This window comes from Poecile atricapillus, chromosome Z, assembly GCF_030490865.1.
Source record: "Poecile atricapillus isolate bPoeAtr1 chromosome Z, bPoeAtr1.hap1, whole genome shotgun sequence".
Lineage (NCBI taxonomy): Eukaryota > Metazoa > Chordata > Aves > Passeriformes > Paridae > Poecile > Poecile atricapillus.
The window spans coordinates 34,928,157-34,942,875 of NC_081289.1; the positions used below are offsets into that span (position 1 = coordinate 34,928,157).

The following is a 14,719-nucleotide window of genomic DNA, read 5'->3' on the forward strand; positions in this document are numbered from 1 at the left end:
GCTTTGCTGTATTTGAGTCATAATGATTATTGCAATAATTAGTGTATGCTCAGTTATTTCTTGTCAGTGCATGCATTTAAGGGTTATTGAATGAATAAACTGATTAATAACATTTGCAGTGAGAAAAGGAAATATAATTAGCTTTAATATAGTGAAAATACATTTTAATTTAAAAACTCCATCCCTCTCCATCTAACAAATTGTAACAAACTTTTGAGAAGATTGGAAAAATCTCCAAGTATTTGGCTTTTCTGTTGGGTTCTTGGTTGTTTGGGGATATTTGTGTGTGTGGAAGGTGGGGGGGAGGGTTTTCTTTGGATTTTTGTTTGTTGGGGGGAAGGGATGGTGTGGCTATTTGTTGGAGGAAAATTGCTTTGAAGAAATACCTCAAACAGGGTACAGGCAAGTTTTCCAAGACAACATCTGTCCCATTTTTGCCTTCTGGTCTGAGCATCCAGGCTTCACAGGTCCTGCACTACCCCTCAGTTTTGATGGTTGTTTTGACCCCCAGTCCCTTCAGACTGTTTTCCTCCTAACTGGAACCCAGACTCACTGAGATCCCAAATCTCATACATGTATCACAAACACAGAACTGGAAAATGTGTAACTTTCAGGCAGCAGTTGATTCCTTATGGCTTGAAAACAATTTTTCTCATGCTGTGACCCTCCCTCTCTGTTAGCTTCCAAGACTGTTTTCAACTCTAAAACTTCCTGCTCTCTATAAATTCGTGGAAGGAGGGAAAGGAAATGCCTTTTAATTGGAATTTTAAGATGTTCTAATTTTACTTAATCTTTCAAACACCAAGTTTCTCATGTAACCAGATTACTATTTTGACTTTTAACAGAGACAGCACAGGGACATATATCAGCTTTTTGTTGTTCGGGGTTTTTTTCCTGAGCATTTATAGATTAGGAGTCAAAAATTTAAAATTCACTTACAAGCAAGCTATTTTAAATATTCATTTTTAAATTTCCACTTAGCAGTTAATTGATAGAACTCCTTTTCTTCCTTAGACCTATTTCCTAATAAATCAAACTGGTCAACATATAAAATACTGTGGCAGTTCTTACTACTATATTACTCAAGAAATTTAGAAGCATTTACATGTTTGAGGTGTTGCATTAAGAAATTGTAAGATTCTCAGTAGGATTTACAGGTAATATCAATTTACGTGGTGTTATGTTGGTGTGTTTTATAAAATTGGGAAAGACTAAAAGATTGTTTGAAAGCATGTTGAAATCTCAGTTTTGTACAATACGTCATGCTTAAAAACTAGTTTTATTCGCAAATGTGTTAGTCCAATTAATCTCAAGTAGGAAAAATTCACAATCAAGAAACAGCAATTGCAAAAAAGACACAGCTATTTTATCATCTTGATCTTCCAGAGTATATTTTCACACAAGTATGATTTTAGATTTAGATAAGATAACCATAACGCACTGTTACCTATAAACTAAATATACATTGTTTTCTTCTGCTGCATCAGTAATATGAACTTCTCTTGAGTATGTATGGTCTTCTAGCTTTGTTCACATGTAGCTGCCGTTTCAGAATATAGGGATTTTTTCTCTTCATGATTTCCTTTTCTTGGCTTGAGTTCTCTAGATCAAAAGTATCTTGCTGAAGTAACTGTAGGATGCAAGAAGAGAAACACTCCTCAAAATTACAAAAAAATACTATTTTAACATAAAACTATAAAGGTCAGCTGAGCCATACAGAAGTGATATTCCACTTCAACAAATTAGATATCAGCTTTGACTAGAGAGGAAAGCTGGTGTTTCCTCCTTAGACTAAAACTCAAATTGACTGTGAGTTTTCTAATGACTATCACTCTGTTATCACACATTTAGGTTAAACACCTACATGCACTTATCACTGGTTTCATCTTTTGAGAAATATTTTAATCTACAATTTCCTGCAAAGCAAGGAACTGTGATTAAGATATATGGGTTATTGCATATTTGGTTCTAGGGTAGGTCCTTTCCAGCAGTAAATGCACTGATGAAGAGAGTCTTCAGAAAACTGGTTCTCGAAGAGGTTGCAGTCCTTTGCATGGACCACCCCAACTAATCTGAGGATTGGGATTATATATAGAATTATGACTCAAAACCCAAACAAACAAACAAACAAACAAGCTCTCTTCAGCTAGACTGTACATGAACCTGAGATAGATGAAGAAATTTGCTTTACTGGAAAGTGAGTAGTGAGACTGAATTATCTTCTTTCACTACACAAAGCAGCTTTTAGTGTAAAATCTAACAATGCAAGTGGACTGCGCCTAGTGTGCTTCTGTGTAATCACTGCAGTCACTGTACTAAAATAAATATCACAAATGGACTACGAACAATAAGAGCAGCAATCCTCATATAATCACAATGTCAACTTCCAGGGACCTCTTTAGGTGTAGGGAAACAAAAAGTAGGGGTTCCCTTGCTGCCAGTTTCCTAGCAATGATAAGAAAACCAGAGTACCTAGTAACATGGTATGTACACACAGGCATGTATCCCTGCTTTTTGAATACCATTTGCCTTAGGGTCTTAAAAGAGAAACACTGGCTACATTTATTTATGCTTCAATTGATCTATATTAACTTCATGTCTGTTAAGCAGGTATTAATTATGTTCTCTGATAGGATGGCTTCCATGTGTTTGTTTGGTTACCTGGAATGGCTACAAAGACTGGAGAATGTATGTAGTTAAGGCAAGTTCTCATTTATCCATGGGTCTTTGTAAGAAACTTACACTCTTGTCATCAGGAACTGCACTAATTTGCTACTCTTACTGAAAGAGGCATATTAGAGGTACTAGAGAATATAAAAAAGAGAAGGAAAGCTTAGACAATGCGATGGAGGTCACTTGGATATGGATTTTTAGATCACTACAACATGCATTTGTGACCGTTTGTGTTACCTCCCAATGCTGAAAGGCTCTGCTGTGGCAAACTTTTTGGAGTTGATATACTGTCAGCATTGCTTCCAAGCTGAAGCCATCCAGAGCAGCAGGGAACTGTCTTCCTGGAACCAGATCCTCCTCATCTACCTCTACTGTTTCCCCCATTTGGTTGTTTATCTTGTTGACAAGATTGCAGACATTTAGCAGGGTCATTTTCCAGTAAGGAAGTTTTGCTCTGTTAATCTGAAAATAAAAACACCCACGATTTAATGTATTTTGGGTTTTTTGTAATCATGTGAGACATTCAAACTTTTTGTTAGAAACAAGTTTATGTTTCTGAAGTGTTTTTCATCTGGTCACCTTGTAGACAATAATTAGAGTGCTGAACTTAGGACAACTCATTATTACACACGCCAAGTCTGCTTCTTTGCAGCATTGCCCCCCAGGTAGATATAAATGATGAAAAAACTGAACTGCTACCAAACCAGAATGGCAGCATTTCATAGTCATTCTGCACAGGTGCAAACAAAAACACAGATGGAAATTAATATAATATAAACTCACAGGTGTAAATAAGGATAATGAATCAAACCTACTGGATAAATTCCCTGCTCAGGAATCCAAGCTGGATGCCTGTGGTTAACTAGACACTCCTCCCTAGTTCAGAACAAACACCAGTCATCTCAAAATTCCCTGAGAAAAGGAATGGAGTCCCTCCTTCAGGACAAGCTGTCTGATGAGTCTGGGCCTGAAGTTACAGAATCTGTAAGCCCCAGGAGTTTTGGATGCTGGGAAGTCAAGAGCCTGGAAGATGTTAATTGAAGATCTATGGTCTTAGGAAGATGGAGCAAAGACAAAACATAGCTGTGAAAAAAAAAGTATTCCTGATTTGGCAACTGGACTGGAAAAGTGAGACCAACTGTATTTAGGTGGCCAATAATGAACCTGTCCAGAAATGTTACAGAAAGATAGAAAAAAGGAAATTTCAGCATGGTGAAATTTCACCAAATTTTGCCTGTTCCAGTATCTTGCATTATGCATGAGCTTTTAAACCATTTTAAAGAAATGGCAATTAGTGTGCTTTTTACATTTCTACTGGTATTGTTTTATCCAAGCAGTTGTAAGCAGCATAGTCTTCTTCCATTTTGATTATCAATAGGAAAAAAAGTAAGTTTAAAACGTAGCTCCTATCTCATTTACTACTTTTCACAATTTTGTCATTTTCTTCATTCTCCCACTATTAATTATTTATTCTGCACTGTATTCCTTTTAATGATGAGTATAGAATTTAGTTTCCTTAAACGAGAACTGGTGACATAGCAATCTCCTATCAAAAGCCAAATAGCAAATTTGGTACTTATTCCTGGCAAGATTTCCTTGCTACGCACATTAGGATTAGACCTTACCTGTGAACTGAAATGTAGCTCCTTCTTTTCCTGTATGCACAAAGTTCAATATAAGTATGACACTGATTCAGAGATTGCATTTCACACATATTTGACAGCACTAATTGGGAGTGTGGATGCACTGCTTACTTGGCTGAACACCAGGTAATCACATAACCTGTCTCTTTAAAGCACCTTCCCAAAAAAGGGGCCTTGCTTGCAAAATTTATGTATATTCATCACACTTGACTATTTTTTGGAGGGAAATGAAAGAAAATTCAGAGGAATGAGGAAGAAACAAGAAAAACTGGCTTCACTCTTCGCATTAATTACAAAAAGTTTTCTTTTGGCCATAATCATTAACTCCAACATCTGATATATGAGTGCCCTTTAAAATGAGAATGACTTAGCCTTTTATTAAAATTGCCGTGTATTCTCAGATTTCTGACAACATTCAAAAAAAAAAAAAAAAGATTATTTTGTTTTGAGGCTAAGAAAACAAATCTGAAATCTTATTTGGAAGTTTGTAATTGGTTCTGTGCTCTTTACTTTGAGCTCATCTGTTGTCCCACTGAAGTACTCTAGCTAGTCTACCAAATTATTTTAAAAGACAGTTTCAAAATAAATTTAATCTCTTTGCAAAATATTCAATTCTATTAACAGAAGTTAAACTAGGAAAAAAACCAAATGTCCAATCCAATTTCAAAATCTTCTTTTGTCTGTTTTAATATATTTCTAAAATATAAAAATATGGAGCTTTCCATGACAAATGAGGAGGCTTCTCCAGTTTGCTTTTCTCTCCTGTGTATGCAAAAGAAATATGGGCTGGCACGGCAACAGCCAATTGCAATGGAGCATAGAATCTAGAGGTAGTGCTACATGAGCGAGATTTCTGAGTTAAGAACCGAAAATATTCCAGTGGATGGAAACAGAAGAGTAAAGGATAGGGTCATCTCTCATGCCTTCTTGCAATATTTATAGAATCTTTTTGATCTAAAGTTACTGCTCCATGTCAGCCTGATTTACACCTATATATAAAGGAACTTTCCTCTCTGTATTAGAAAAATACTTCTATAGCAGATTTCCTTAGGTGAAAATTGTCTTAGCTCCTACTTATGAGGTTAGGAGAAAACAAATTTGAAGTGCTATCTGTTAGCTTCTAACTAATATTTAATTTGTTAAGGGAGTCTCATTCTTATTAATGCCATGTATATATCACTACAAAGTATTTTTACTTGGGTACACCTGCTTCTGACTTATTTCTACCATTAACAACTCAGTTAGAGTGAATTTTGGGTTAATTGAACTGAACATGGAGTTTGCCAGGCCACGTCCAGTCACTGAAAAGAGCAGTCATGCTGTTAAAATCAGACTGCTTTTCATTTTGGATTATGGAAAATATCTGAGGCATTTATCCTAAAGGTATCAGTTTAAGATGATGATATTCCAAATGTTCAGGTCAATTTACAATATGTGATATATTCTATATATAACATATTTCATATTTTGTACATTTATATATTTTCCACACAGGTCTCAGCAATATCAACTACAGTAGCTCAAAATATGATGTGGAAAACACCTACACAATAAAGCAAGAAACCTTTATTGGCAAGATAGAACTAATTTTTTTTAAGAGTAACTTGAAAAATACCTGGGAATGACCTGAAGAATCAAAGGAGACTGAAGTATGAACTAGAATTTAAAAGTTATATGAATACTGAAGTGAATATGATGTAGGTATTTCCACTGTTGAACATGTTTGTAAAATAAGAATCAGATATATAATTTCTCACACTTCATGGATCTTGAAAGAGAGTTTAAGATCATCTAAGAAACTGAATTAAGCTTATTTCCTTCTTTGACAACCAGCTTGTCCTGTGCAAGACAAAATAGATATTTTATTTCCATTTCTGGTTGAATGATACCCCTTAAGTATCATTCAACCCCTTGAGTTTGCTTAAGATACTTCTTTTGTTACAATCCACCCATACATCCGAAATGCTAGTTTTCATTAGGAAAAATGATATGTGGTTTTTCATTCTTGTCTTTATCTAGTAAAAGCAGATAAAAAGCAAAGTCATAATGAAGTAAAAATCCCAAGCAAGTGTAGGATGTCTATGATTCCTTTCCATAATAATAGTTGAATTTTCTTCAGATTGTAACCATAGAAATAATATCTTTAATCAGATAAAGCATTAAGTTCTGTTAAAGACAAAGTTCTTCTGTGGTGTACATTAATGCCTGTAAAGTTAACTAATTTATATGTGATGACTGGGTCAGGAAGTCAGTAACTCCTAGGTAACTGTAGGTTCCTTCTAGGCAGCTCCTCAGACAAGAAGGCTAAAATATCTGGGCAAATATAGTCATAAACAGGCATCCTGCAACAATGAAAACTCAGTGGGTCCATGTCTTTAGAAAATTAATGTTAGGGTGGGATCCCAAAGGTGGAGCATATTCTAGGGATGATATATTCCCTAAGGAACACTTTTGTTTTACTTTTTTTTTTTTTTTTTCCCTCTAAATAACATAGTCTCAATCTTTTTTGAGTTCAAAACATTATTCATGCAACTAATGATTTCAGGTAAGCACTTAGGAAACTGGAAATAGAATTACCGCTTTGATATGAATAGAGTTTTCTATTTAAAACAAAAGATAGAGAGGAGATAACTGTCCACATATTTTTGACAAGTCAGGTTTTGTTGTTTTACCAGATCTTCCAAATGGTTTTTTGGATTTTATCTTAGAAAAAAACAGAGGTAGAGCATTTTAATGGCATGTTTGATTGTTGTATCTTGGTTCAGAGGTAACAGCAAGGAAAGGTGACAAACTGTATTGAGTGTTAAAGACAGTTGCAATAAGCATACTTTAAGGATGGAGAGTGATTCAGCATACAGGTGACTTTAAAGAGCAACTTGGGAAGGGGCAGCAGGCACTGGAAAGCAGTCTGTGAAGTTAAAGGCATAAGGCAATTCTTCCCATAATATTGTACAGACTAGTGAATATTGAAAAAAGTGTGCTTAAGCCCTGACTGTAGTCTTGATACTAAAGTCCACAAGTGCCTGCTTAGGCAGATTTTTGTTCTATCAAGTACTAAACCCAAAAGTGATAATCCACTTTGCTGCACTTTTAGATCTCATCTTTCACAAACAGTACTTTCTTTCCCCATTTTAATGTTGTTTAAATTGTTAAGATTTCCTTTGCTGATTACCAAATCAGCAAATATTTGGTTATTTAAATAATATATTATTTATATATTACAGTTAGAGCAATTTACCAGTGATTGCCCTCAAATGGAACCAGATCTCAATCACAACACAAGACAGGTATTACACACACTGCTTTCAAATTTGTCTATCACACCAGAGCCATAATTTGTTGTAATGAGGGTTAAAATCTAGCAGAGGACAACAGAAAAAAATAATTTCAGTAATCTATGGGACAGTGATATTATTCTTGTAGAAGATTTGATACACAGTTTTTAGTGCTTCTACCATGTTTTCCTTTGATGTCAAGAGACAAGGTCTATTCAACTAGGGAACTTTGGATGGTGATTTAAGGCAGTATAATGCAGAACTAAAGCAATGTCTCCAACATGAATCTACTGCTTCTGTCAACTTCAAGTGCCAGTTGACTGTGGTAAATACCCTAAGGAAGCTGAATATCAAGCTACATGACATCAAAAAACATAAGAGTTATTATGGCAAACATCATGACATTATCACTGGTGCAATGTATTTGTGCATTTGGAGTTACCTGAGCTTGTGTTCTGTGGTGAGAGGGAGAAGATGGAAATTATGTTCACAGGTCTACTAAAGTCAGTAGCAGAAACAACAATTGTTGCAGGATTTTATTCCAGGGCATGCTATGTTTTGCCACACAGAAAAAAAAAACCCTGTTTTTGTCAGCCTCCTACATTTAAATATGTCTCAGAAAAGAAGTAGTCATTAAGTCTTTCTGTACCTTAGAAGAGTGAATAGCCAACAGGTTAATTTGTAATCTAAGGTTAACTATCATGCCAATAAAGAACATTGAGATCAAAAAACTGACAGACCAGATAAAGAAAATACATTTTCTGGCCTCATACTTCTTCTAGTCTATACAATAATCCTGTGGAAAAGGTCACATACATTTAAATACAATATATGCAGATGTCTTCCTTACAGGTTTTGTCTTTAAACTAGTAATTTTGTCTTCAACTAGTCATTGGCTTATAAAAATTTCATTTTTGGAGGGAGAAATTTTTCATTTCTCATTTTATTTTCCATTATATTTAAGTGCCACTTAAACTTTATTGGAATAATGAAATAAAATATTCACCCTTAAACCCATAGCATTTGCTTCAGTTTGTTCTTTATATGTCACTGAAGATATATCTGACATATATATTTCTTAGACCATTTATGGAAGATTATTGTGTTGAGAGTCTATCAGCCTATCCAATGCAACACTTTCTGCTTCACCTTGTCAATATGAGGTTTTCACTGAATTTTTATATATTCGTATTAAATAACATAAACATTATTCACAGTCTGGAAACCTGTCAAGGAAATGCCATTTACAAAGTTAGTATTTTCACAGTCATGTCCCCATGTTCCTGTACTGGCACTATGATTAAAATCCTTCACCAAAATTGGCCTGTGTATTAACTATTTTTGCTTTAAGATTGTCTTAATTTTATATGCATATAGGAAGAGTACTGCATAAAAATAGCACTTCAAGATTTGACTCAAGGTTAATTTAGCTTTCATCGGGCATAATCTTATTGGAAACACATTTCCTCACATAAATTTACATCTCTGTACATAGCACAGTTTTGACAGTTTAATGAAAGTACCAGTGTTACAACTGAGGAACACTTTTAGTGTGTCACATCAACACCTTTAAATTTCCTTTGAACTGGAGAAAATCTTGCACCAAAGTAAAACCTAACACTGAACTTTTCTGTCTAGACCATAGGTTATTACTCTGTGCAAAGACTTTTGGGTTTGTAATGAGAATTCATTTGCTCCCTCCCTGTCAGGTAAAGGAAGAAAAATAATTACCTTTGATGTGTACATATTGGTCAATAAATCTGCTTCTAATGCTTTCATTTCCTCTTCTGAATCTGGGTTTAAAGCAGAAACATATGTTTATTATTTGATCATAAATCATGGACATTTCAATTCAGTATACAGAACTTAGATATTTAAATGATTTTTAAAAAATAAACAACAAACACCAGTGACCTAGAGGGACTGTCAAGAGTCTTCAGTGAACAGCAATACTATTTAAAAATAAATAATCAATACATTTTTAAAGAGTGATCAAGCTTATTGAACTGAATGGAACTGTTAATTTATCTCAGTTTCATAGCAGAAAGGCTCATTAAGCTGCAATTCCTTCAGTATAAAAAAACTTGCTCCAATATTCTTCATTATTTTCATAATAAATATTTGTCAACTTTGCCTTCTTTGGAAGAAAAAATTAAATATTTATTTTCAAATAATATTTATTTAAGTAATAATTATTTAGATAAATGGCAGCTCTGATTACTTTATTAATAATCAATATTCTTGATTATCCTTAATTAAATTAAGGATATTTTTACTGATATGAGGGAACTGAGCTTGACCAGTTTATGATACAAGCTCTTGACAATGTATATACAAAAAGAAATTATTCTGACTGGGAGTGTAGGGATTTTCTTTACTGATTTTATCAACCTTTGATAGCTCAGTAGACTTTCAAGACCTGTAATTTGGTAAATAGAGTAAAAATTGCTGTGGAAAGAGAAAACACAGAGATAAATTTCTACACACAGCATCACAAGATGAAGACGAGAATCACAATGAAGATTGGGTTCCTTGGTAGTAGCAATCACAGCTCAAAGAGAAAAAATGTAAGGAATTAGTTAAGACCTTAGGTGAAATTGAGTTCCACATAGCTTTTACCTCTTCTGGAATATGAACAGTCCAATCCCAAGTGATTCACTAATATTTCAAACCATACTAAACCAGAATATATTCCATATTCATATAGGTCATATCTCACTTTCTTTAAAATAATCAGTGATGCTGGCATATAAGACTCTACCACTGAATCTATGCATATATTCTGCTGATGCCCTCGTTTCAGGGGTTGTCACCATTTTGTGTCACTACCTTTCATGCAACATGAGACTGTAAGGGACCACAAGCATGTGTTAATGTGTCACAGGTTTCTGTCAGCACAGAAGCCACCCATTACAATGTTCTTAAAAATCAGTCATGTTCAGTCTTAATGAATTTCACCACTACTATCACTTTGTTTCATCTTTAGGAAATTCTTCTAAATATCAGTGCTTACTCACTTGCTTCTGATTTCAAGTCTAATTTATTTCTAATTACAAATGCATTTGCACTGTTTGCAAATAAATTTCTACACTATAAATGATACCTTTCCATTTGAAATATTTATCCATCATGTATTTATTGAGAGGAATTTCATTTCTCTTCCTAGCTTAGTGTTTTTGTATGTCCTTACAAGATAAGCAAACAAGTGCAAGATCACTGTGTCTTTCTGGTCAAAAACCACTGCCCTGGAAATTCTATTAATGCTTCATTGAAAGGCTATGCCCAGATTTATTGGGTTCTCACCTATTCTCCTTTGCTGCAAAAGCCTTGTATTCCCCAACTCATCAGAGCAGCCCTCTTCTGTCCCTGATGTGTTCTTAAGAGAGAACAGCTTGTTTCAGGAGCCTCAGTACTTGACCACCTTAGTGCTTACTATTAGCTACAGAGGGCAGCTGTCTTACATATCTTTTGGTTTTGTTTGTCTTTTGTGGCTGAAAACCCCCCAAAAACAGGTTAGATAACAAGATAATGCCTTTTATTCTTCAGATTTCCAACAGTTGTGCTTTGGTTAAAAAGGAGCTTTTAACCGTAATTTCTATTATTTCCTAAGCCACTGCATTTTATGTTGTTCGCTGCTTCTTATTCCTATTATTTAGGTCATCAAAAACTTCTGTGTGTCATGCATATCCCCTTCCTCTGTAGAGAAGGGTTCTCCTGTTCACCTTTGCAGTACCAACACAATAGATCCATTCTTTATTTTTAGCATCAAAGCTTTTGCATTTAAGTGACTTGCTGTAATGCTGATCTACAACCAGTCTTATTTAATGTTTAAGTTTTTCATATTAAATAAGACTAGTTATAGAAGAGTCAGCAAGTCATTGGCAACTGGTCTCAAACCTAATGCCTTTCAGCCCTTTCAGCAGGAATGGCAGTCGGTTTTATCAGCTTTACCATTAGCCAAAGATCTGCTGGCAGCACAAGATCACCTCAGCCGAATTTCTATCAATGATAGCATCTCCTGTGAGCAGGGGATCACACACACAAAGACAGCATCATGATTTGTGATGTCCTGGATCACACCAGCTGGGAACAATAAAAGGACTTGTGCCTGGTTAGCACCTGGTTTTTGTTTCTATAAAGGATGGAAGATAGCTTCCATACATCAAGGCTGGAAGATAGCTGCAGGCATGAAAGATGGGAAGAAAGGTATTAAGACACATTTGGATGGAAAAAAAGAAATCCAGAGGGCATTGTTTAGGAGTCAAGATTCCTTGAGTGAAGAATAAAGCAATGCTTAGAGAGAGAAAAGAAAGCACGTTCAGGTAAATCAGAAATGAAGAGATGGATGAGGAGCAAAAGAGTAGAAAGAACACTCTCAGAGAGCAATGTATAAAAAGCCTGGTTACACATTATTGTTAAAATCAGAGAGAAATTCACACAATTTGATGTATTCATGATTCTAATGACAATAAAAATAATTTCTGTTCATATATTCACATTTTACAGGAACAATTCCATTCTACAGGTACATACTTTTGCCTGAAGACAAACATATTCAAAAGAAAATTTAACAATAATTTTCTTTCTCATTTACAAATAATTTTAAATTTTCAAGCAAATAAACCATTGTGTTAATTTCCCAGATAGTATGGCTTTGGGTGGATATGTTATGAGCCTATTTTAATTCCCACTTAATTATTTTTTTTTTTACTTTAGTGGTCTTTCATTCAGGCTCTATAAGGAGTTGAATCTGAAACTGCTCCACTAAAAATACTAGTGAGGAATTTGTTTAAAAACCTTAGAAATACATGGAGAGGAAAAAAAAATGTTAAGCTTTGTCAGTAAGATCATGCATTCTCTATAACAAACAGAAAAATTATACTTTAAATAAAATAAATAAATATTTTATAAATAAAATGTATTATGTGGTTTACATTTTTGTTCTGCACGGGAATACAAACTTCCACTGAAAGTGAGAATTAGTAATTCTGAGTTCCTCTGAACACTGAAGATGAAAAATGAAACTGCTTGTAAATTTATCTGGTAATTTAGTGGAGTTAAAAATTAATTTTCAAGTTAGTTAAGAATGGATTTTGGAGGTTATTCTGCTTCATGTATGTGTTTAACATACCTGTTAAACTATCACCATACCTATTTGGTCATAAACTTTAGAGCTAAATGGCAGATGCTTAAGATGTGTCATTTTTCAAAGGAGCAGGAAATGCATTTTAATATATCGTCCTCCTTTTGAGCTTTCTACAGCAGCTGCTCTTGGAGAAGAAATGCATTTACATCAACCTTCTTACTGTGTGATCTGCCTGTGCTTCAGCGGTTTTGGTTTTTTTTGGTTGTAATTTCAAATTGGTTGTTAGTAACTTTTTCTCCAGATAATAAAATTTTATTTCTCTCTCTAAAAAGTGACGGAAGGGCATACATATTCACGTTGATTTGGAATATAGCAGCTATTCACATGAGTTGCAGAAATTACAATTTGTATCTTAATTTGGAAATACATGATATTCAATGAACCACAGCACACCCAAGCAGATGGTCTGCACTGATTTGTATTTCCAATGGCTAGTCTGCACTAACTGCCGTGGTATGGATGCTGTGAGGAGGAACGGCTTGTGCGAAGGGAGAAAGTTAGAGTGATATAAAAAAGAAAAAAAGAAAAAAGATGCTGGCCAGAGCCCGTTATCAGAGCCGGCTCCCGGGTGCCTAATGGGGACAGCCGGCGGAGCCCGAAGCGACTTCACTGCCCTCCTTTAGGTGCCTCTTAGGGCTCCGGGAGGGACCCCGTGCCCAGCGGGGCTGAGGGGCCGGGCGGTGCGGGGCGCGCCCGGAGGAGCAGCGGCGGGCACTTACCTGAGCACAGGCTGCAGGAGGCCAGGGCCAGCAGCACCACGCACACCAGCTGGACTCTCATCCTTGCCGCTCCACCCTCTAGAAAGTAAAGTCCATAAATCCTAGGGAGAGACGGAGAGAGAGAGAGACAGAGAGACAGAGACAGACAGACAGAGCCGCGCCGCTCCTCGCCCTCCCGCACGCGTGCTGACGGGCGGCTGCAGGCACCAGACGGGGGACCCAGACCCTTCCCCAACTATATAAGCCGCGGGGTGATGTCACGGCGGTACCGCCATCGCCTCCTGACGAAGCTGGCTCCCTCCCTCCCTCTTCCCCCTCCTCCCGCTGCCCGCTGCCCGCTCCCCGCCGCTCCGCGCCCGCTGACGCCACTCGCCGCCTGACGCACGCGGGGCCCCGCGGGGCGCGCAGAGAGCCCCCCACCCACGGCCGCGGGCAGCGCCCGCCACGGCTGCTCCCGAAAGGGAGCTATCCTGGCATTTTAGCATTATTGGCATTATTATTAAAAAATAAATAAATAAAAAAATAAAAGTTTCCGCAGGTGCTCGGTCCCCCGGAGCGGGGCCAGGGGTGGGGAGCGACCGCGCCGCCGTCCTCGTGCGGTTGACGCCCTTTGTCTTTCTTCTGTAGAATCTTTCCCTACAGCAGAACCGCACACCGGTGGCGGCAGGGATGCTAGACCGGGGATGGGCAGGGAACGCCTGACACGGGGCACGGCAGGGATATAACCCTGGCCATGGGTAGGAATGTTGCATTGGGCACGGGTAGCAGGAAAAAGAGGGCAAGAAACGAAAAGGGAAGTCTGTATGTGTGAGAGATGGAGGAAGGTAACGGGAAAAGCCACTTGGTAGAGTGTTTCATAGATGCGCAAAAAATTGAGACCCGACCAGGCGAGACTCCCTATTACTTCTGAAGAGCGCTTGCCACAGCCACCCGCTGCGCTATCAAGAGAGCGAGCGTTCCTCAGAGACGTTTCTCTCAGGATGCACCTTTCCCTGTTGATTTTTCCAGTAGGTATCCTTCCTCAACGACTAGCACAGGACAGGCTCTGTGGCAGCAGCCAGAGGTCGGAACGGAGCAGCACACGCCGGGACCCCGGGCGGAGGCAGGGCGGCGCCGGGACGGGCGCGCTCGGACCGGGGCGGGGTGCGGAGGGTGCGGGGTCTCCGTCTGTGCACCGCTTGCCCTGCCCTTCGGGGCTGCCCGGGAGCCCGCACCTGCTCAGGGCTCCCTTTCTGCCTCCCGGTTCTCGGCTCCTGAGCCGTA

General features: G+C 37.5%; 1 protein-coding gene across 1 annotated transcript; it reads right to left on the reverse strand.

Moving 5' to 3' along the window:
* Window positions 1–1,260: 1,260 nt before the first annotated feature.
* LOC131572764 (neurotensin/neuromedin N-like) lies at window positions 1,261–13,766 on the reverse strand. Its single transcript, XM_058826089.1, has 4 exons — window positions 13,457–13,766; window positions 9,323–9,384; window positions 2,911–3,135; window positions 1,261–1,630 (listed from the first exon to the last, which is right to left on the reverse strand). Exons 1-4 carry the CDS (start codon window positions 13,515–13,517, stop codon window positions 1,484–1,486), a joined length of 495 nt encoding a protein of 164 aa, XP_058682072.1. The 5' UTR covers window positions 13,518–13,766; the 3' UTR covers window positions 1,261–1,483.
* Window positions 13,767–14,719: the final 953 nt, after the last annotated feature.